Source organism: Parasteatoda tepidariorum, chromosome 4 (assembly GCF_982258835.1).
Source record: "Parasteatoda tepidariorum strain Cologne lab strain chromosome 4, Ptep-v5.0, whole genome shotgun sequence".
NCBI classification, from domain to species: Eukaryota; Metazoa; Arthropoda; class Arachnida; order Araneae; family Theridiidae; genus Parasteatoda; species Parasteatoda tepidariorum.
In genome coordinates this window covers 103,628,006-103,653,330 of record NC_141758.1, presented here as the reverse complement: position 1 = coordinate 103,653,330, position 25,325 = coordinate 103,628,006, and the positions used below count along the sequence as shown (strand labels likewise).

Sequence of the window (25,325 nt, the reverse complement as noted above, 5' to 3'; positions counted from 1 at the left end):
TGCACTCCTCACAACAATCCTCCAAGTTTGAAAAATATAAAATTGTTTTATTTTCCCCCAAATTGCACGTCGATTCTACAGCCATTAGATTTGGGAATAATAAAATGTTTCAAAGGATACTATCGAAAAAGATTAGTTCAGAACGTTGTTTATAATCTGGATAATAAACTCCCAAATCCTTATGCAGTTGATGTAAAAAATGCATGTGATTGGATTTCCGGAGGGTGGAATTCATTCACAATCCACCATCCGAAATTGTTGGAAGAACGCTTCTTTCTTTGAGGATAAAAGCAACAGAAACGCAGAAACTGAGCTTACTGAAATCACTGATGAAGAAGAAAAATGTGTGGCAGGCTTAAATTCGATTGTCAGTGATTTCCAAAGATCATCTAATACATCATTTCTATTTAACGCAGATGAATTTTTAAATTTAAATAATGATGTGTTGGTTTTCAGTGGTGCAAGTGATGAAGAGATTTTAGCAGAAGTTATCCCGGGTGATCAAAATGATGAGGAAGAAGCAGCTGACTGTTCTCAAAACAGGACTCAAATTTCACCCGAGAATGCCATATTGCTAATTAACACTTTGCAAGATTTTGTTGTAACATTACCAAATGTAACTGATGTTCATTTGAATTCATTAGATGGACTGAAATCTATGTGCATGAAAATGGCAATTGCTTCCAAAAATAAGCAAACAAAACTAACCGATTATTTTTCTAAATAATTTCTGTTTTGATTCATAAAATTGTAAGTAAATTTTTCTTGTGTGCTGTTTCATAATTCTAAGTAAAATTTTCATTTGGAGCCTATAAAAGAAGTTTAATTTATCATTAGTTTTAAACGTATACTTTTAAAATTCAAACCTGCCTATAGCAATATTTTATTTAAGTCCCTACAGTATCGTTATAGACAGGTTTTACTGTATATAGATACTTATTTTTCTTCTAAAATCAGATTTTTTTCAGATAAAGATAATGAAGAAAATTGTGTAAAATTTCTATAAATTATAATAGGAGAGCACTGTAAAATTCAATAATTTTAAATTCTGAGACTTAATTTAATTATGCTAAAAAATATTTCCTTAAGACTAATGAATAGACATTTACCGGGTTGAAAAAAATTATTAAAAAAAATATCAGATTTATTTGATTTTTGCATTTACCAACCAAATCATCAGATATAATGCATTATTTAAAAACAATAATACAGCAAAAATACTTTATTTCTATCTAAAATGTTTAAAATTATTATTTAATTAACAAAATGATTTTAAAGATGGGGAGGCAATTTATCAGACATCCAATAAAGATTAAATTAGTCCAGACTGGAATTCACCAATGAAAAAAATAATAATTGTGTTTCTCTGAGCAGAACATCTCTTTTTCCATCAGCGATGTACACTAACTACACATTTAATAAGTTTTAAAAGCACCTGTATATAAATAAACATAAAACCAAATGGATATAATCGAAATATGTTTATTGCCAGCAAATTATTTTATATACAGCTAATGGAAAATTATTTAAAAATTTCATGCCAATATTTTTTTCTCAGTTTAGTTTGAAGCATAATTTTACATACATCCCAATTTCATTATTTCTTTGGATAAACCTCTATTATCAATGAAAGCAGACTTTAAAATAAATCAGAACCTACAAATTATATTTATAAATAATATTTATTTATAAATATTTTCGACTTAATGATTTACTCTAAAAAAATTAAGTGATTTAAATTGTGCCAACAGTTCAGAGGGATGTAATTGTTTTTTCTCATTAAAAGAAATTTTGGTCGACACCTACTTTTTAGAGTTAGAGATAACTGCAGAAAAGAGTAAGGATTATTAAATAAAGAAAAGAAAAAATCTAGCAGGTAATTTTTTCTTCACATTATAAGTTATAAAGATAATTTTACATTTCTAAAACAAAAACACGTTTTATGAATGAAAAATAACAAAACCATTTGATAGGAATATAAATAATTTAGTGATTTGTGAAGTTTAAGGAGATGATACATACAATGGCCTCATGGCAAACATAAAATACAAAACATTTGTATACTATACAAAAAACATTTCTTTGTGAGTAAAGGATTACAGAACTTATTTTTATACAAACTTTATTAAAACTTTGATTTAATTATTTACACCATTGATCTGTTTGGATCTCCAGCAATATAATCAATAATCTATAAAGAAAAAAAAAAGTTCATTAGCTGGTGAGACAAGCAAACTTTTCTTTCTCTTTTTAAAAAAGCGTGAGCTTTGTTAGGATTTTGATTTGTTAAGAAAAACATATCAAGCAGGATTTCCTTCAAAAGGATGACATAAAATCAGGGAAATCTAAACATTATCAATGTAAGCAATTTTCACGGAACAGCAGAAAATGACATAGCAGGATAATGCACGAAACAGATAATATAAAACGGGAGTTACACTATATATATATATCGAAGACCTTATATTCAGATTGTAGGTTTGAAATAGATAATAAAGGAATTCTTGGCTTTAACTACTTATAAAACACTATGTTTTTTGTAAGGAATTTCGACCAGACCCATGGGTCCGTACGACCTAATGCTTAAGAATTCATGGCGTGAAGAATAAAATAATGGGAGCAACCCAGGAGAAAATTATGATTCTAAAAATAGTTCTAATGGCAATTTTATTCCTCCTTCAATTTCTTGTTAACCTTACTAAATGCAGTAACATCATTTATAATATTAAAAAAAAACTAATGAATTAACCTTATTAAGACATGGTTTAAAGGAACTGATGCACTCAAATATTTTCCTTTTACTCCAATGAATGTCGCAAAATATAAAGAAGTATTATCCTAAGGTCAAAAATAGTTAAGACTTGAGCTTTATGTAAAAACAAAACAAAAAAAAAATATCTGTTTTAAGTGAGAAAACAAGGTAGTAAAAAATACAATCAACAAATGTAAAGAATTTATCATAATTACCAAAAAAAGTATTTTTTTTTTAGAAATATTAGAGATAAGAAATGATAAAATTGCAAAGATATTTAGCTCATAAAATTAGCCCATAATAGAGAGAGAGGTCTACAAAAAATTTCTACGAGCCGGGACCAATTTTTAAGAACTAGCAAGTTATGTAATAGAAAATAATAAAACAACTTTTTGTTTTCATAATAAACTTTACTAATATATTTGGAGACAAATAAGTTTTTTTAGATGCCATGTCACCCAGGATTTGTAGAACCCACCCTTATTCTAATAGACAGGTAGATGTGACAAATTATATCAAATAAATACTTTGTCAGACATGTATTTCATAAACCTTGTTTTAAGAAATATCAAACTAAATATTAAAATAAAAAATACTAAAAATTTATAAATTAATAAAATAATTTGATTTAAAATTGCAAAAAAAAACTTTTCTAATAAAATAATTTTAAAGGAATTACATAAAACATTGTAAATCTATACAACATAGCTAATTATTTTAAAGTAAGCATAGATTAAATACTTATTATTAATGGGATCTAAGTTTTATGTGTATCGGTAAGAAAATTTTTAAACATATAATTCACACATAGTATAATTTTATTTTATTCTTCTTGATTCATTTGTGCAGCTCACATGCTACAGTTAAGATGGTGTAAAACACATTACTTGTTATTTAATGAGTTGAACTAAACGTGGCATTTGCTGGCACAAGAAGTTGAAGTTGCCATATAATGAATTAATTACAAATAACTTAACGGTACTTTTACAGTCAAAACATATTTTAAGCAGCTTGCTTTCTGAACAATTATGCAATGATTAAACTTTAGCAAATTAAAACAAAAATAAAATTTAAATAAAATAAAAATTAGTTTTAAAATATAAATTTTACAAATTAGTCCTTCCACAGAAAATACAGCATATTTGAATTGGAATAAAAAAAAAGGTAATTAAGTTCATTTCAGAGCTGCTATAGGGCCAATTTAAATAAAACACAAAAATATTAAATTAATCCTTATAATATTTTGCGCAACTTTGTAAAATGAACTTAAGGCTAAGCAATAGCTAAATATGTAATGACAATTTTAAAAATTAATATTGTTAGTGGAACTAAATGCATTATTTCTATGAAAAAAATTTAATATAACTTCAACTTCTAAATATTTTTTAATAAATATTTAGAAGTTATTGAATAATATATTTTAATGATATTTTCTTTCTACCTATATGAAGGGAAAAACTGATAGAATGTAACGTTAGAAATTAAGAAAATTTAGTCACTGGCCCACAGATTAGTGACCATAAAATATTACTAGTTTGTACAGTCCGCAAAAAAAAAAGATATCACTCTGAATAACTTTTGTTCTAATGATCGGATTTTCACGATCTAAGTGTCAATCTTAATGGTTCCCGGGGGTGACCTCAAATATGCTAATTAATTAGTGCTAACTATTAATTAAGTTACGAAATCAGACACAAAAACGTACTTTCTCTGAATAAACATGTATTTTTTTTTACATATTTGGATTCCTGACCTTCAAAATAGGGGGGGTAGAAAAAATTTCGAAAAAAATGGGTTGTAAATTAGGTGGCAATAAGGATTTATATATCTGGCGATGGTTTAAAAATATGCCAAATTACCTCGCCATAGAAGGGGAAATAATTTATAACAACCATAAAGAAACTGAATGAATGACAAGATGGGAAAAGATAGTGCTTCTCGTTGCTAAGCAACCAAAAGAATTTTTCGCGTTGCTTTCTGGGCTTTTTTTTTTTTTTTTAAATCTCCTTTAAAAAGGAAATTTAAATAAATTAATAAATTATTTTTGATTCTCCAAGATTACAGAATCTTTGAATTTTTATCTGACATTATTTATTTTTTTAAAGCTGTTTTAATGTAATTTGTATGACAGTTTTGAATTAAAACCAAATTTTCATAAGTTATCATAAATTTATGAAGAGTTGTAGGGTTAAATGCTTTTGCCCCTCACTTCGAGTTTCTTAGGAAAGGAAAAAAAAAGCGATCAAGCAAAGGTGGACCTGAAAAAAGATAGCTATTCTGATGCATAATCGCAAAATTTTATAGAAATCACGGTATTTATTTTCGATAAAATTGTAAAACTTAATAAATGTTATATGGCATTTTAAAAGCATTTTGATATATATATATATATATATATATATATATATATATATATATATATATATATATATATATATATATATATATATATATATCATAATAAATAAAAACAAAAAAAACACGAAGAAAATTACGAAAAATAATAAGTTTTATTTATTGCGCATAAGCTGCAAGTAAATAGAACTCATAAAATAAGTAAATAAGTTCAAAATGTAGAAAAAACTTCGGAAAAATTACAGAACAATAAAAAAGGGGGAAGAAAAATAATAATAAAAAATAAAACTGCAAGAAACCGGAAAAAAAAATTCCGAAAAAAGGAAAAAAATTTCTAAAAATATCCGGAAAATAAAAGATATAATCTTTTCATCAGCTTGCACGATTATATCAGCAAAAAATAGCACTTTCTATTATTGTATCAATATAGCCAAAGTAAAATATATCAATGCAATAGTTTGAGAAGCACTCAAAAAAATTTTACAAAAAAATTACAAATGTAATGGAACACAATAAGTAAAAATATCAAGCGAAATCAGAAAATTAAGTATAAAGAAGAAACAGAATAAAACATGAAACGAAATCTATAAAGCGAGCTGCGAATTCAAATGAACTTATTACATGAACGTGAAATTTTTAAAGAATGATTTAAAATATTTTCGAAAAAGATAGCCACATTACAAAATATGAAACCAAAAGCGGAAATTGAGCTAAAAGCTTAAATAGAGGGGTTTTGTATTAAAGTGCGTTCTTACTGCAGTGTTGTAGTGCGTTTGATTTGTTAGTTACCAAGGATGGGCCCGAAAATGGATGTGAGCAAGGAAATATTTATTATACTGGATAATTTAAAGAAGTTAACAATTAATAAATTTAAAAAATTAATATTTATTTAAGAGAAAAAAATAGAAAGGAGAAAGAAACATGAATTGCCTGTTTCGCACATAATTTTAGCCACAGATTTTCCCGACATGGATTTGCGCGGGAAAAAATTATATAAATTAACAAAGAAATATTTTGGTAAATATATCATTTCTTTAAAAATTATGCTGTTTTTTTGTAAAATGAATGAAAAAACATCATTTCTAGAGCGAAGTATCTTTTAAACTTATGTGATTTCAGAATTATTATTATTCATCTTTTTTTTATTTTATCAATTTAAAATTCAAGCAGGAGCAAGTCAGTCATTGGCAATTTTTTTTAAATTCCGAAATACGAACAGAAAAATCAGGAGTATTTCTTTCATTTCTGATGAACAAGAAAATTATCTTTTGAATATAATTCTCCAAAAAAAAAAAAAAAAAAATACTTGCTCAGCTGTTTTATTGTTTCAACTCTTTCTTTACTCTGCTTTTCTAAATTTAAAATCAATAAATAAGAAGATGCAGAGTATAACAGTTTTGGTTATACCTATTTTATATAATGTGATTATAATGCTTTTTGAATTTATTATTCTGTTTTTATTGGAGAAAATAGTAACTTCGTTAAATCATGAAAATTCTTGGAATTAGACATGAAAAGTTATGAATTTGAAAATCTAAAATGTAGCAGATACCCTGTATTAAGGAAAATAAAATATTTCATTTGAAATCTCTTTTTTTATTCAACATTATTTCATTTTATGCCTTACAGAATATTAAAACGGTGTGGAGATCAAGGAGGTATGTAATTAGGAAAATATATTAAAATCCATATTTTAAGTTCAGAACCTTTTTTCATGGCACTTGTTAATTAAGATGCTGTAATGATATTGTCAGCATTTCAATTAAAAGAACTAATTCGTTCTGCTTATAACTATCTCTATCACATGACTTTTTTTTTCCGAATGTCGCATACCTCCCTTAACTATATCCCTCCGTACTTCTTCAACTACGATTAAAATAAAACTTTATTTTAAGGAGCAAGTCAAGAATTTGTACTTCTTAATATTTGCAAATGATATTAAGTAAACTTAGTTTGCAGTAAAAAGAGTTGATGTTATTTACACACTCCTTTCGTTAGTTCTTTAAAAAAACATGATTAAACGAAAATTAGGTTTATAATACCCTTAATTAAACAAGAGTAACAATTGTTACAATTTTTTTCAATACTTTTTCAACTCTGACACTCTTTTCATGAGATAACTTCTTTTGCCAACGATTTTGTCCCTTTTTTTTGTTAGTTGAAACCAGCTTACGTATTCTTGTAATTTTTACATTTTATCTTTGAAATTTCAATCTCGAAAGACATGCATGAAGTGACGCATAGTCCAAAGAATCTAAGTTAAATAGTTGTAAGGCCGATTATTACGAAAACAATTAACTACTCTGGTTCAATGAAACAATTACAGTAAAACTTGTGTAAGTTGACCACTTCGTGTGCATTGTTTTAGTGGCCAACGTAGACAAGTGGTCAACTTATAGAAGGGGTGGGACATTGCTTATTTTTTCGCTTCCTACATGTTGCTATATATTTAAATTTTTTTTTTACTTGACTTAAAAATTTGATTTAGCAAATGGCCAAATGAATATCTCAAGAAATGTGTTTAAACCTAAACGAACTTCAATTTGTTACACAGAAATAATTTTAATATTTAACTAACTTTTTAAAAAAAATTATTTTGTTAGTTATGCATGTGAAGTGTTTAATAAAAATAATTTCATAAAATATCAGAACACGAAAACATTGAAAATTTTAACAAAACAAAATTATTTTAACACTTTAAAATTTATTCTGTTATTACTACACATACAAGCCTATTTGCTCACTATTGCAACTGGAAGAGCAACTTTTCAACTAACACACCTGTTTTCAATGAATGAATGAAAGAAATGGTCAAAAGCTGACTCCCTACAGTTTCCCCAGATGGTCAACTCACAAAAAGGTTTAGATTAGCTTTTTACACTATTTCACCAAACAAGTGAAATATTAACATACATTGCAAAATGACAGAAAATTTTCTGAATTTTTTTTTCTGGTCAACTTATGAGGGTTTTAGAATAGAATTTCATAATACTCCTAGACAAAATTAACTTATTTCAGTGGTCAACATACAAGATAGACAGGTGGTCAAGTTACAAAGGTTTTGCTTCTTTATAATGTAGGAAAATTTCCGTTCTTGATAATTGAGGTCAACTTATTCAGGTGTAAAACTTACAAGTGTGGTCAACTTAGCAGGTTTCACTGTATAAATAAATCATTGATATTTTTGTTTTTTTATTACGAAATATTAGGAGAAATTTGTATACATAATTTCTTCAAAACGTGTGTTAAAACTATGATTATAAGTTATTTAAGAAGAAAAAAGTCAAATGGAGTAAAAGAACAATTTTTGAGATGATGATTCTAAAAATAGCAAGTTTTTCAAATCTTTTTACAATTTTTTATTTTAGTAGTTGTTTAACAAAACAAGGCATATCGAACATTTTCCTGATATAGCAATATTTTTTTGAACTGTGCAAAAGTTGAGAAATCATACAAACAACTTTTAAAGAAAATATTTTCAACTTTTTAAGACAAAAGGGTAACTTTAAAGGGTTAGCGCACAAGATTAACTTTGAATGTTGAATTAAAATTGCATGCCCATAGTTTTTTGTTCATTTAAAAAACAAAACAATCTGTTAAATTTTTCCCCTGTGCGCACATACGCATTTACTTTTCATTACTCGAATAAATAAGAAGCAATAAAAAAAATAAAATTAATAATTTATCTTCATTTTTCGTAAACAATAGTATTTTTAGTAAATAGTCAGCTGTTCTGCTTCGAATGATATTGTGTGTGATCAGTAGAATATTTTTAATTTCTTAACAAGATTTAATTCTGAGATAGCTGGCAATAATTCTAAGTTTTCTTTCAATAAGAACTTAGCAATAATTTAAAAATTAATTTTATTTTAAAGAAAAACATAAATTAAAGTACTTAAATGATTGATTAGTATATTATTGGAAAAAAATATACATAATAGAATTTAAAAAAAATTGCATTAAAATTCAATAAAAAAGTTAGAAAAATAATTCTGCGAAACACGCACAGACAGGTAATTTACAAATTTATTTTAAGATTAAGGCGATATATAAGATGTAAAGAAGTTTTAAAAAACTCTACTCTAAACTCAGCTGCACGACAGCCCATGGAGGGCCAAGGCCTACTGTGCCCACCTCAGTTTTCTGGACCTAGGGCTCTGGGGTGCAGGAGCAGATGTTCCGGTCAGGTGGTCAGCCGAACGCGGAACCCCCAGTGTTAAGTTCCCAATCATGCTTGGTATTTATTTATCGATCCACTGAAGGGATGAAAGGCTGAGTCAGCCTTGCCCGGCCCGAGGAACGACATCGCGAAGCGCTACCGCTCAGCCACCGGGCGAAGTTTTAAGATGATTAAAAATGTTGACTACGCATTCGTATTAATAATTATAAAATATATATTCAAGAAATTGATAAATATATTATTCCAAATCTATGCATACGTATGTATATTATTGAAATTGTATCAGTTATTGAAAAAGAAAATCAAAAATTAAAAAATAATCACATTAAGTAAGCACAATCTGGTGCATAATCATATTCTATCAGATGCACGCTTTTATAAAACTAGACATTCGTTGAATAAAGTGTTTTTTATTCAAAATGTTTTATTCATAATTTCTTTACTGAATTACAAATAAATTATTAAATGACTAAAAAGAAACATCGTATTTTATAGTTTGAAAGAAATAAAAATAAAAAGATTAGCAAACGATTATTAGCGAAAAAAATATGAATGAAATTTTACACTACGCGCGCGAAGTCAAGTTCCTCGCAAGTTTATCACATTTTAATATTAATCGCCCCATTTAATCATTTTTTTTATTGTCGCCAAATAATTTTTTTAAAAATAATTAATTTTAATTTTTTTCAGATACTAATAAATAAAAACAGTTGAAACTTTAGATTTTTCTATTGAAAAATATGTAGATTATTATGGTATAAAAAAATTCATACCTTATAATTCAATATTTTTTCATCCTCACTTTAATTAAATAATAAAAAATAATAAATAAATATTAAAAATTATTTTTTTCATGAAATTATCTTTGGGTAAATGAGTTTTATGAGTGGGTGCAATTTTTTTTGAATTGCTTCATTAGTTTTGAAAATATGACTGAAAACGCAAAAAGCGAAATTAACATTAAGGGGTACGAACTTTGGATCGCTCTCCTGACCAAACTATGGGGACCACATTTCCCAGATTGCGGCTACCCCCTATATTTTGAAGGTCAGGAATCCAAATATGTAAAAAAAAATACATGTTTATTCAGAGAAAGTACGTTTTTGTGTCTGATTTCGTAACTTAATTAATAGTTAGCACTAATTAATTAGCATATTTGAGGTCACCCCCGGGAACCATTAAGATTGACACTTAGATCGTGAAAATCCGATCATTAGAACAAAAGTTATTCAGGGTGATATCTTTTTTTTTTTGCTGACTGTACATATTTACTCTGATCCATTAACATGTCTCCATTAGATTTTTTGTAAAAAACGAAGAGAAATTAAATGAAAATTTGAATGCATAGCATTCACAATTATGAGGAAACATGCTATTTTGTAGCTATGCCGAACCCTGTGGCAGAATTTTTTCGAACTATCTGCAACAAAACTCTCTAGCACTAATATCTTTCTGCAAGATACTTTTAATAATAACAAACATATATGTTACAAATTTAAAATAACAAAAGCAGTGTGTTTGCAAAAAAAAAAAAAAACTACTTATAATTTTTTTAAAAATTGAACATGTAATTTTATTCTAATATTATAGGTGATATTCTCGCATTTTGTTGTACGGTGGGGAATGCACAAATTATTTCCTTCGCACTTTGTAAGTAATCATCACAAGGAGAAAAAAAAAAAGACCGCAACGAAATAACGCGAATCGGACATCTCAAATGCGTGTTCGAGATTAGGCTGTCGTAATAAATAATACTTTATAAAAAATATCGGATTTACATATTATAGAGAAGTCAATAGCAATAACTGCCAAAAATTCAATAGAATTATTGCCTTAAAAAGTAAATATTCAAATGCACAATTCAAATTTTCCTTATTGTTTGAAATATATCGGGATATTTAAAATCCATGCAAAAATCAATACCAATAACTGCCAAAAATACAATCGATACATTATATAGATTTACGATACTATCGGCATACATTGAGAGTGTCAAAAAGTGTATATCTAAATGCATAATTCAAATTTCTGTAATAATAATAATTTTTTAAAAAAAAAAAAAAACTTTTTAAAAGAAATTTCTTTCTGCAAGAACTGTGGAACGTTCTGCGACAATGTCTCCGTGATTCTGCTACGGGGATGCCGAAGACCAAAACATGAAACTTAAAATACTAATAGCAATAAAAAAAAATCCAAAATAGAATACCATTCTTTTATACTGATTGCTGGTCCAAGAGACCACAGTTATTTAATTTCTGGTGGTTTGAGTCAAATATTATAAATCCCAAACCAACAGGCTACTGGTAATTTTGAGCCAGGGTAGAGCATGCACACCTTAGTACACTAGCAAAAAAAAAGTATTAAAATCAACAAAAGAATGGCTAGTTTAAGAAAGTTCACTGTATAAGTTAACAAATAGGATTGTGATAGAGAGTAAAGCTAAAATGCTAATTACCATTGGCAGGATGTTAACCAAGCTAAGCAAAAGAAAAAAAAAGAGAAGAAAAAAAACTGTAAGTATCCTTATTTAGTGCAAACTATTGACATGCATATAGGATTTTGATACATTTACAAAATAAAAAATAAAACTACAATTTTGGATTTATGCTATGCAAAATATAACATAGTTTTAAAGTTTTTTTACTAATTTTAATAGGAAATTTGTTTAAAGTGAACCTCTGTCCTCCATTTTATAGGGATAATTCTGGGTAGGAAACTTTGTATCTACGTTATGCAAAATATAAAATAGTTTAAAAGCTTTTTTTACTAATTTTAATAGGAAATTAGTTTAAAGTGAACGTCTGTCCTCCATTTTATAGGGATAATTCTATGTAGGAAACTTTGTATAGACGTTATGCAAAATATAAAATAGTTCAAAAGCTTTTTTTTACTAATTTTAATCGAAAATTAGTTTAAAGTGAACTTCTGTCCTCCATTTTATATGGATAATTCTGGGTAGGAAGTAGGACACTTTGTATCTACGTTTTGCAAAATATAAAACAGTTTAAAAGCTTTTTTTACTAATTTTAATAGGAAATAAGTTTAAAGTGAACTAATGTCGTCCATTTTATAAGGATAATATAATCCGGGGTAGGAAATTAGCGTTTTCAGAAAAAAATAGTATTTTAAAAAGTGATAATTCTTAGTTATTAACGTGAAGGGGAAAAAATTACAGTAAATTGTGAACAAAAGTGTTTATCTAATCACTATTATTAGAAATTGCCAAGAACCACAAATAAATCCACATTAACCAGAAATCCATATTAATTAGTACCACATTACCAAGAGAATACCATAATAGAATAGAGCTGTAGAGAAAAACATGAAAATCATCAAATAAGTAATTAATGGTATGAAAAAGAAATGTGGCATAGCTAGGCTTACATTTAAAAGCAAAAATCAAAGGAGAATAACAAATTAGAATCTTTATAATAAAAGTAAAAAAAAAAAAAGATTCCCCTGAGATTTAAACTTTAATATCATATCTACTATTAAAAATGAAGTTGAATTGATGATAAATAAATAAATGATGCTGCATATTTTAACATTTTAATTTGTTTAATTTAAACTTGACAACGGTATTTAGTTTTCTTTTTTTTTTTAAATTTATATTTTAGCAAATTGAGCTTCTGAAAATTTGAACTATACATAAAAAAGCATCATTATTATAAATTTTTTTCTACTTAGTCATAAAAGTTATATTATTTCTATGCTACGACCAGCAATTAAAAGTAGTACAACAAAGGTTGCATGTACTCAAAAATGCTACAAAAATATGATTATCCAACTTTTATTGCTTGTTTATTAGAGTAGAATACAAATTTTGAATTTGGATAATTAAGTGATTCTTAAAACAAGGTTTATCAAACTAAATTATAACAATAAAAGTGAAATTTCATCAAGTTTAAAAGTATAAACATGGTAAAGAAATAATTTTTACAAAACATTTTCAGTGTCCCCCCTAATTGTTTAGTGAAGGGCGGCCTGCTCTGTTTGCCCTTTGATCCCAAGAAATGCACCCTCTTTGTAAAAATAAGCTGTTATCTCTTAAAAACCCTGCCTTTTTATTCATATTCCATTACGAAAAAAATTAATTCACTGTTAAAATTATAATAACAAACTGGTAAAATTATCTGAGTTTATAGGTTTAATTCTAAATATTTACATTGTTAGGATTATTCTCAACTGGGAGGATATTAATAAATTTCAAAGTGATTTTAAATTTTAAAACTATTTTTTAAGTATAAACCTTTTTATTTAATAAAAAAAATACACATATAAAATAGTAGAGGAGGGTAATTTGAAAACTGAGGATAAAATTAAGTTATTACATAATGTTACACATTTTGATACATTTTAACAGTGTTAAGTGCCCTTTTCTGAGAGGAAGTGCTCTTTTTATTCCTAGGGAACACTCTGTGTTTTATTTTTAAGACTTTAGGTATAAATTTATTTCTAAAAATTTAATTTCATCTAGATTTAAAGAAACAAAAAAAAAACTCACAGTTTTGACTGTACAGAATTTACAGATACATTTTTGTATTACAATAACGTAAATAAATACATACCTTATTTAAGATTGGAAAATTTAAAATAGTGCCTAGTATTGGAACCCTTCGTAAAAAATTAACAGCCACAGGTAAGAATCCACTATGAAGAAAAGGAAGACATCGTTATATAGTTATTTATATAAATAAGATAACTATGCAAAATGTCTAAAACTTTCTTTTATCAAAAATTAACAAAATTCAAAAGAAAATAATTTATTCCACCACATTAACCACCTCTTCCTAAAAGACTAATTTTTTTGCTGATTATAAAAGTCACTTTCGTTTTTATTTGTACAGAACTCTGAGAACCTTTGAGTTTTGTATGGCTAACATTAAGTTAATGACATCTTTGATACATCATTTTCAATCTGTCCTTTTTCAGTGTACTTGTTTCCATTTCCCACTTCATCCTCTAATATTCATTATATAAAAATACATATATTGATAAAATCTGTTAATATTCTCTTCAACTTTGATGTGCTTACAGGGTTGCCAGAGAAAAAAAATGAATAAAATAGTTGCTTTTAGTAGTCTAAGGCATGGAAATAGTTGCCTAAACAACAAAAATTATTCTATAATATGAGTAAAAATTTATTGAATAACTAAAATAACATGATCCATTTAGTCAAGTTGGTGGCAAATATCATTTTTATATAAATGTTAGTGCTCTAGCACTAAATTTTTATATAAAAAATAAGTATATTTGCTGAAAGTTAAATACTTTTAATTACTAGAATTCATTAAAAAAAAAACTTTTTCGTCATTAAAAAAAAAAAATTTCTAAAATTTTTTTCCCTTTTATCAATAATTGATTTAGAATATATATATATACATACTGTGAAAAGTGATTACTCAAATTCGAAATTCACGCATAGTAATGTCGTATCAAATATATTTTTTTAAATCATGCAGAATTTCGTAGCAACATCCATTACAAAGGTGATCGAGAAACAAAATAAGACCTCCAATGAAATCTGCGCAAATTGAGAGTATTAAAAAGTGATGACTCAAATTTGAAATTCAAAATTTTTTATTTTCTAAGAAAAAAATATTCACTGTGTTTAGAATCTCCCGCGGGCTGCAGGTTATCAACCCAATTTATGCTAAAAAACACCACTAGGAATACAGAAAAGTCTCCCAATAGTCTCCTTTTCCTGAAAATAGTTCATTCTCAAGCAAAAAAAATTTACCATAGTCACCTTAGGTCGAAAATAGTTGCAAATAGTCACCTGTGGCAACCCTGGGAGATTTAAAAACGCTATGTTCGTTCTCAGGTCTGCGGGCTGGCTGTGATTTTGCAGATAACAGTTGCCACTCTAGCAAAGACTTTTGATAGCTATTCTAATTGGGAGAAGCATCACAGAACCTTATGGAATTTTTGCTCAGGAATAGTTACTGTCTACCTCATATTGATCAGAGCTTTTTGTATTTCAATTTAAGAAATCATTCTAGCATATCTAAAAGACTGTTAGATCATGTCACCATCATACATAAGTGTTAGCATATTGTTTAAGCTAATTTACAAATTATCATTTAGGTTTAAATTTCTAAGCTGGTATATTGTTAACAAAGTAAGAAGTGTTTTATAACAATTCTTTCATTTTGAAATAACAGGTCTTCAAATGATGATTCCTATAATGATTCTTTTTTTAAATGCAAATAATAAATCGGGTGACAAACACACATATGCAAGAAATACTACTCAAGATAGTCTCAAAACACAATGATCAAGTTGTGAGCCAAATAGCTTCAAAACACATCAAAAACAGTAACCCAGAAGTACAGGCAGTCAAGAACTAGCATAGAAAACACTATCCATAGTTAGTTTTTGAACTTTTCCTTTGTGTAATCTTGCTGAGCTTCATTTTAAAGGGGATTTTTTAAATATTTTGCATAAAGGAAACAATTTTTTGATTAGAGAATCAACATTAGGCAAAAACTCCTTTACGACATATGTTTTTTCTATGATCCTTTGCCTCCAGAAAGGAGAGTTAAGTGATCCAGACATAAGTACCAGGGTTGGCAAGGTTTAAGACAGAATGGATTAATCCACGGTTTAAACCCTGGTTTAAACCGTCCTGTCCAAAACTGTCCGAAACCCTTTTACTCAAATTATCTCACTATTTTATCTGAACAATATTTAAGAGGTAAAATAAACATAGAACTAATAACATATTGATAATTAAATATACTAGAGAATATTTGTTTTTAAAAGTATAATGTTTTATTAATATTGTTTGACTCTTCAATTTAAACAAAGGAAGATAAATCAGTAATCAAGTTCAATTGGTCCTCTCATTGAATAGTACATAACTGAAGTTTGGCCTTGCCATACAGGTTAAAATATTAGGGACTAAGTGCTTGGTTCGTCATAAACAGGTTTATTTATCTATAGTACTATTCAAGAATACTTTTATTTCATTCATGTTCGATTCTTTTAGCATAGTGGTGATACATCACCAGGGTCAGTAACTGAAACTGATGTTATGCCCTTCAAAACTGTTAATACATTTTTCAGTTATTTTGTATTTTCAACTTAAACTAATATATTTATATTTAAAAACAATTTTTTTTAAAATAGATTTCTTTTTTATCATCCTGTAATGCAGAAATTATAAAATTTTTTAAAAAAAATATTGTGAAAAATAAAAGATTAATTTTTGAGCAAATTTAGAATTTTTTTTAAGAAAAATTATTATTTTTTAATATTGTCATATTTATCCTTATGCAAAAATATTATTTATTAGTATTAAAAGCATATTTATATTTAAAGGATTAGGTATTCACTTTTCTTGTTCAATGAATTGTGAAGCTTCAAAAATTATAAACCTTTTCCTATTATATTATTTTCCTTTAATAAGTTACAGTAAATTATATAAAAGATATCAAATATTTATTGATATATGTAATTATTATGTGTACAATGGTTACACCTATAGAATTTTTACCATTTACAAAAGTTCAAGGTTTTGGACACTTTAAGACAGTTTTACCCAGTTTAAGACAGTAAAACCCACGTGTCCTATCCAAAACCAGTTCAGGACGTCCAAAACCCCAACCCTGATAAGTACACAACATTCACCATTTCAAAAATGAAGAATTCTTTTAGTTTTTAAATTACTGATTAACAGTCTACCTACGATTTTCAATACTGTTATTAAGTAGAACAAAATTAGCACATCACAGCTACCCAACACGGATAGGAAAAATATCAGTAGATTTTACAAAAAAACGTTTTTCTTACCCACAATTTCGATTAATAATAGGCATTTAATTCCTCAAAATATTTTTTTAATTAATTTAAAAAGGGAGTTCTAAATAAAAATAAACTAAACATTTTTGAACAACAAAAAAAAAGTTTTAAACTTATTTCCATAAATAAGGCATGCTTCATCGTGTATTAGTAATACTTATTTAAGTATTCAAACAAGCAAAAATTCTAAGTCAATAGAATCCCTATTTTTAGAAAATGTAATCAATTTTAAGGACTTTTATAAAATGTACAAAAACTAGGAGAATTTTTATTAAAATAGTTGATCAGGAGAAACTGGCAAGATCCAGTAGTCTACTGGGAAATCCAGTAGAGTTGGCAGCTATACTATATTTTCAGAAATAGTTATTACAATTATATTTTTTCAGTTTGTTTCATTTATATTTACACAAAAATGTTTAACTAATTATATACAACAGATTAAAGGCATAGATGTTTATAATAAAATATAGAGTTCATTGGTTTGACTTGAATTATCAATCTTTAAATTAAAAAAGAAAGAATCCAAAAACCATGAGTTTCAAAATAATTTTGACATTAATTCTATACGAGTTGAGTAAAAAGATATAACTCTTCTATGCACGATAATATTAATTTATACGTACCTAAATAGTACAAAGAAACCATATATTTCTATAATCATTCCCACAAGTGGCCATCCAAATAATACAATAAAAATTCCTCCAAAGAAAGCTGCAGAGCCTCGGATTTTATGTCTCTGAAAGAAGAACCTGAAAGTTCTTTCGTAGCCAATAACAAATGACAAGCCACACAGAAAAAGTATCTGAAAAACAAAATTTTCATTCATAAAAGTCATTTATGAGGAATATAAAAGAAAAATAATAAATCTTCTAATTATATCTTCCATTTATTTATTTTTGTTTTGTTTTAATGTTACTTAGATTAAACATTGATTTTGCAGATAGAAAAAGGATTTAACAACTTGAGATTTTGAACAATTTTTCCTATAAAAAATTTAAACCATGAAAATAAGTTAATCTTTTATTATTCAACTTTTTGAAAAGTCAAAATAATTTGTACATCAATAGTTTGTTATAAATTACAATACACATTTTTTGTATTTAATTATTTTCATAACTATGACAAATACATATTGAAAATAATGATAATAAAGGAAGTTAAATATGTTTTAGCAAATACAAAGTATGAGAATTACTCGTGAGAATTGATAAGCTTGGATTTCCTTTATAATATATCAATACAGATTATTGACGTTTTACTTTTTTAAATCTTAAAATAGGGTGACCCGGGGTAATTCACGATCACTCTGTTTCTAAGGTAAATAATGATCACCTAAGTTTTATTTAAAAAAAGTACTTTTTTTTAAATTTGAGACATGGACAAGAATGCTTGTACACTTTACTAAAGTATAACTACATTTACTTAATAATAATTTTTTGTTTAATCTAACAAAATAAGTATCTTTTAAACAGCTTTCTGTATTTTCCATTTCAAACATAGGTTTCAAAATGTGCACATTTCTGCAAAGATCCCCCCCCTTCTTTTAATAATAAATATTTTGATTTACTTTCTTTTTCTTTGATATAAAAGTAGTGTAAGCTTTTGTTTAATTGTTTCACATCTACTGTAAACATTATAATTGATTACAGGAAACTATATCAAATGTTGCCCCCTACAGATGGGGTAATTATTGATCACTGGGGTAATTCCTGATCATTGTCATTTTTTGTTATAAATAAAATAAGAAATAGCTAATAAATAGTTAATTGTCTTTTCTTAAATAACAGTTCATATTTATTAAGGGGAGCAACTATTAAATATATTTTAACTATAATAAAATAAAAATTTGTTTTCAACTGTATACAAGACAAATGTGTTCTGATAAGCACCATTTCTAGCTTGTCTTACCTTGCTTCTATCTTAATTTTATGTGTGTACATTGTTAGAATAATTTTTAAGTTGATAAATTAACTTAATATAAATAAGGTGAGAAATTATAAGCCTAAAAAGGATACTAAACTTCTAGAAAGCAAAAATAGCAAATTTCTTTTAATGATTGAAAAGGAAAATTTCAGTGTGAGAGCTGCTGCCAGAGCTGAACCTATATATATGCTTTCCCTAAGTATGAGGCTTTGCATTGCGCTGTTATAAATTGAACTACACCCCCGCCTTCTAAATGCAGTAAAATTACCTTGAAAGTGTTTGCAATGAATGTATTACCAATTTCGGAGGAGGGGGAATGGGAAAAAGATGTGTTGGAAAAGTTATATCATAATATTTATTGCTTGTGTGTTTCTATTTGAGTAAGGTCGGGGTTATTCTTCTTTCGTTTTCGTTTCCCGTATATTTTCGTCGAGAATCCCGTTATCAGTGCAATGAATGTGATGTTGGTTAGTGTGTCCAACCATGTTTCAGGATTTATCACACAACAGCTAAGTTTTAACATCTTTTATATTGTATTTTTATTCTTTAATTTAAGTTTTGTATTTTCTCTTTTTCTTCTCTTGCAAAAGTAAACTGTTTTTAAATTGCAAAGCGTGCATCTTTTCCCCCTACCAAAACACCACGTAACAAAGCGCACTTGAGCGAAAAACGGTGGCAATGGGGAGTGAATTTTGCTCGGCAGGTAAGGGGTTAATCATAATAATACATAAAAATAATCATAAAATAATACATGGAATAATATGACATGAGGAACAATAAGACAGTAAAATAATAATGCAGTAATAATTATAGTAATAAAATTATTATAATTATTACTGAATTATTAAAAAATTAAACTGTATAAAAGTATGATTAATTATTTTCATTGTAATGAGATAAAATCATGCTAACTTATTATAGACTGTTCCTATATTTATTATATTTTGGGTAATCTTAGACCATTTCATAAAAGAAGTGAAAGAAGACTAAGATTTCCTTATTTGCAAGCATTAAAAAAAATATCTTAAAGAAATAAATTTTCAAAATCTTTAATTTTTGGCTTGACTGCTTTAAGAACCTCTATAAATTTTCTAAATGCCCAGGAACGTACACCTCTTTGACATTTTTGTGCAGTAAACAAATTATTAACAATTTATAAGGTAATATGAGCAAAACATAATCAGTAAGTTATTAAAAGTGAATACATACATTTCCTAGAGCTAAAAGTCCCTTGTCAAATATAAAGACAACTCCAAGAAACAGGAAAAAAAGTCCAAACCCTGTTAATCCTATTCCTATTTCTAAATGTCAGGAAAGATAAAAAAGAATGAATTTATATTTCTGAATGAAAAAAAGAAATAATTGCATATTAATTAAAAACTAACCAATATATATAATTAGATATTTCTGTATAGATATATTTTCTGTATATATTATCTGTATTTCTGTATTAGATATATTTTAGATATTTCCGTAATAATTAGATATTTCTGTAATTATATTTATGATATACAATAATATTACAATTCAATAGTAAACATAAAATTTCTAATGATATAGCAAAACATACATTTTACAATAATTAATTTAAACAAATTAAAATAATTACAGTTTCAAAATAATTGACAGTTAAATTTAATACGAGAGAAGCATTTAGATGGCTATTTATAGTGATGAAGCAAAGAAAAAATATTTCAGAATTTCTTTGCAGTCAAAACGCATTATATCAATAGAATGAACATGGCAACTGCGTTTAAATTACCTAATTTTTATGACAATCAGGCAGTGGATAGGGAGAAACTGAAAATACATTACAGAAAGTGACTGAAGAGAATAACTGTAGCCACTTCTATACAAACAACCACAGATAATGCATAATTCAAATTTTGATAAACACAAAAAACCCTTTGGCACCTTGGTGATAGTAGTTGGTGATCACAGATACTGATAGAGTAGGGGTGCTCAACCTGCCAGCCGTGGGCGCGTTGACTGTTGATGTGCGGCCCGCGGAAGCTTCTGAATGCAAAGAATTTTTTTTAAAGAAAAATATTGAATTTTATTTTATACTATAATGGATTTGTTTTAATTTTTGTTTAAACGTTATAAATTTTCTTTAATAAAAATATTTAATTCAAATTTATATTACTCTAGAAAATATGTATACAGTCGAACCCCGCTATAGTGAACCTGGGATATAGTGAACACTCGGATGTAGTGAACTTTTTTAGCGGTCCCGTCCGTATTCCTATTTAAATAATGTTATTTTTAACGCTTATAGTGAACAGCTTAGAACTTAGAAACTCGGTTATAGTGGACTCAAATTTCATTTCTTTAAATATCTTTTTCAGTCCTCCATCTTTAAACTTGTAATGCATTCCTATAAAATGTGTCATATTACTCTCCTTTATGCTTATCATTTTTAACTATACTGTAATAAATGTCAAACAGATCATTTATCTTATACTCCCCCCTCCCTGACAAGCCTCGCTTTCTCTCTTTTCCCCAAGCTTGCTCTACAACTAGTTAACTTGGCCACCTGCTGAATTTTTGGAATTTTCTTATCTGTTCAAACCATATTCTTTACAAATCACCCCTTGACAATCAAAAAGGGGAACAATTTAACTCATTGTACAGCTGCTCTCTTCATATTCTTACATTATCTATTTGAGACAAGATTTTTATTTCAAAAGCAGTGAAAATGGCAAATTCTCTTAAGAGAAAAGCGTTTTCGATAGACGACGAAGTTAAAATTGTAAAGCATATTGATGATGGAACCAATCAATCGACACTGTGTAAGGAATTTTCCTTGTCAAAATCTACAGTTACTAATCGAAGTGCAATTCTTGCGGCATACGACAAAAACATGGTTTCATCGAAAAAACTGCGTGGAGCTGAAAGAGAAAACGTAGAAGATGCTTTGTTAAGATGGTTCGAAATCTTGTTCAAAATGTAAAAATCTTGCATTCTTTGCACATTGTAGATAAGAAAATTGATGAACTCAATTTAAAATCAATTTGTGTTCAATCAAAAATCACAAATTTTTTTCATAAAAAGTGAAAATAAAACTAATATTTAGCTACGTAATTACTTTTTCCATCAATTTTTGCTTTATTATCTGTTAATTAGTTAATAATTTTTTTAAATAACTTATGCTAAATTGCAAAGCCAATTTTCAATCATTCAACTGTCTTATGCAAAAAATATTCTTCAAAAAATTTGGATATAGTGAACCATCGGTTATAGTGGACACATTACTGAGTCCGCAGACGGTTCACTATAGCGGGGTTCGACTGTATATATATTTTTTCCTTGCACTTTCACTCTGTGAGCTCTGCAGTTTTTTTTTCTTGGTTAGAATTTATCCCTCCTTCCTTTATATTTAAATATATATTTATGTACACATTTTATTAAATTAATTATTGGGGAAAAAAGATTTTTCATTTTATTAAAAGTATTTAATATTCAGCTAATTTGCTATTAAGCTTACTGATGAAAAACATACTGCTTCCAACACTAATGTTTCTATAAAAAACATCATCATATTTGCCGCTAACATGACTAAATATGCTTGCGGCCCTTCGTTAATCTACTCGTTGTGCAAGTAGCCCTTCACTTTAAAAGGTCGTGCACCCCTACGATAGAGAAATATTCCCTCAAAGGATGGTGTTTTCTACACTAGGGTGCAATGCAAGTTCTTTACTGCTTACACTTCAGGGTTTAAATCTATTAAACTAAGTAGAATCAGATGGGCCGGGCATATAGTGATAATGAGCCCAGAACGAACAGCATTAAGAATCTTTAATACAACCCCCTCCAATAAAACGCCAAGAGGAAGGCCCAAAAAGAGATGGAAAGACTGTGTGGATGAGGATTTTGCCATCCTAAAAGTAAAGAACTGGAAATCAATTGCTGAGAGAAGGGCAGAATGGGAAAAGCTTCTGAGGAAGGCCTAGGCTCACAGAGGGCTGTCGTGCCAATGCTGCTGATACTTCAGGGTTACTGTTTCCCGTGTATTTTGAAGCCGTGGCTCATAATGAGATAATTGTGTTTTGAGACTCCCTTGAGGAATAAGAGAAGTATATTTGCCATTAACAGATATTTTATCACCAAAATTTTAGTTTTTAAAAAAAAAATTTCTTCCACAAATAAGGAGAAATTTGAGAATATATTGGTAAACAGGACATGGTCGTTACTAAACAGGAGTCTTCGTTAAAAAACAGGAGACTTGGCAGGTATGGCGTATGATGGTTCAGGGCTTGCAACAAGTTAACAAAGAGTAATAAAAATAGGCCAACTCCGGATTGCCAAAAAAGAGAGTTCTTTCTAAATCTAGCAACCATGTCACCTTTACTAACCATATATCTATAAAGAACTAAAACAAATTTTCACTTCAAACTCATCAGAATTACTTAATATCTCATGAAATACAGCAGATTTGAGCCCAGAAATTATGTAATTTATTTCTTTTATTAAAAACAATGTTATCCGTTGGAAAACATCGCTAGGCAGAATAAGCTGTATTAAGCAACTGTATACTTTCTAACAGGAAACAGAGCAGGCCAAGAGCTTGAGATTGTTGTTGTTTACATTCATAATGTAAACACCATTGATAGGACTTCTTATGTTACAATAAATGTATATAAAAGTCATTGTCGATAACATAAATCATGAAAAATTTTACATTATCAAATAACACAATAAAGGAGAACCATATCTATATAACAATGATGACTCTTTTGGTCATAGGTACCATTGATAAGGAAATCTTTCCTCATTTTCAATAAAATAAATGAAAATACGGAATTTGATATCATGTTTTAAATTTAAAACTTTTTATACTTATCGAAATTGCAATACAAAAGAAAAAAACACATTAAACTTTGCATATTTATAAGAAGACCAGCAAGTAAAAAATTTGTTATGTCATAAAAACTGAGAGATTAACAATATATTCATTTGAAAGATTATTTTTGCTGCAGTAATGATCACATGAAATTTTATCATCACATACCACTTGGATTCAGAGATGAAAAGAAAGTTATTGCTCAAGATATTAGAACTTACTCAGAAAATCTCAAACATTTTTAATCCTCCCGCAATTTTCTTGGAAACAAGGTTATTAAATTTGGATGAATTATTAAAACTGACTAATCTACTAAAAAGTATAGATACTATTTAATAAATAGTAAATATGCTGCATAATATCTCACTCAATTAATTAATAAAATAACAATTAAAATATCAGGAATAAGTAGATAAAAATAAACATTATTTTCACAGTGATATCTTTCTAAATATGAAAAAAAAGTCTATTAGCATATATTTTAATATTAGTGACCATAAAAATTGTGTATTAAATATGTTAAACAGAGCAAAATCTAATAAATTTGGCAATGAACGATTATTTTGATTAATGATAGCATAAAAGTTTCACATCAGAAACCGGTGGGGTCTGATGTGAGAAAATTCATTACTCTTACTTTGAAAATCTGTAATTTCAAACATTTTATATCTCAAATAATTTTCAGAGAAACAAAGTTAATCAATGTAACTGAATATGCACTGTCACTCCATTGCGAACATTACAAGAGCAAAAGGAATTTTTAAATTTCCACGTCATCCCAAAACAACAAACATATTAGCAAGACGCCATATTGAATTTGTCACCCAGGCTCTACACCAATATTGTAGTTGTTATCGAGTTTTGCCTGATTTTACAATTCGTAAAATACAACTCAGTTTTCAACATTTATATATATCAAACCATATAGTATACTAAAAACTGAATAAACTGAAGCAACTTTGAGAGCAAAAAGTTTTTTCGGAATATTCGCTATGATAAAGTTGCTTTTACGAAACTGGAAAAATCTTTTTATACTGTATTATCAGTGTCGCCATCTAACGAATTAAATTATTACTGCATATATTTTAATCATAAAATGAGTTCACTATATATATTTTTTATTCACTATTTCGTAAAAAATGAAGTGAAAGTGCCTATAAATTTATGTGCATTTATTTAAAAAATATTAATTGAAATATTTATTGTAATAACAATAAAATAGCTGCAGTGTAGTGTGTTTCAATCGTTTTAATTACGCCACTCTGTCTTTAAAACCAAAAAAATAAAATAAAAAATAATAAATAAATAAAGACCTTAAATTTTTTAGAGCGATTCTTGTAATTTCGTTATTTTACATTGCTACAAATCAACATAACACATAACTGTTTTATATATATGTCAATTTATTGAACTTTTCTATACGAATGGAAACATATTTCGGCTTATAATAAATAGATGGCGCCACAATT

General features: G+C 27.5%; 1 protein-coding gene across 2 annotated transcripts; it reads right to left on the bottom strand.

Annotated features, from left to right (window-relative positions):
- Positions 1-1,965: 1,965 nt before the first annotated feature.
- LOC122272552 (vesicle transport protein GOT1B) lies at positions 1,966-24,891 on the bottom strand. Of its 2 annotated transcripts, XM_087161849.1 has the most exons (6): positions 24,494-24,691; positions 20,223-20,314; positions 17,714-17,892; positions 13,856-13,937; positions 11,743-11,764; positions 1,966-2,191 (listed from the first exon to the last, which is right to left on the bottom strand). In XM_087161849.1, the coding sequence occupies exons 1-5, from the start codon at positions 24,516-24,518 to the stop codon at positions 11,756-11,758; spliced, it is 387 nt and encodes a 128-aa protein (XP_087017975.1). In that variant the 5' UTR covers positions 24,519-24,691; the 3' UTR covers positions 1,966-2,191; positions 11,743-11,755. The 2 variants fall into 2 exon arrangements, with proteins under 2 accessions (XP_087017975.1, XP_087017974.1); XM_087161848.1 differs by lacking the exon at positions 11,743-11,764 and having other exon boundaries at positions 24,494-24,891.
- Positions 24,892-25,325: the final 434 nt, after the last annotated feature.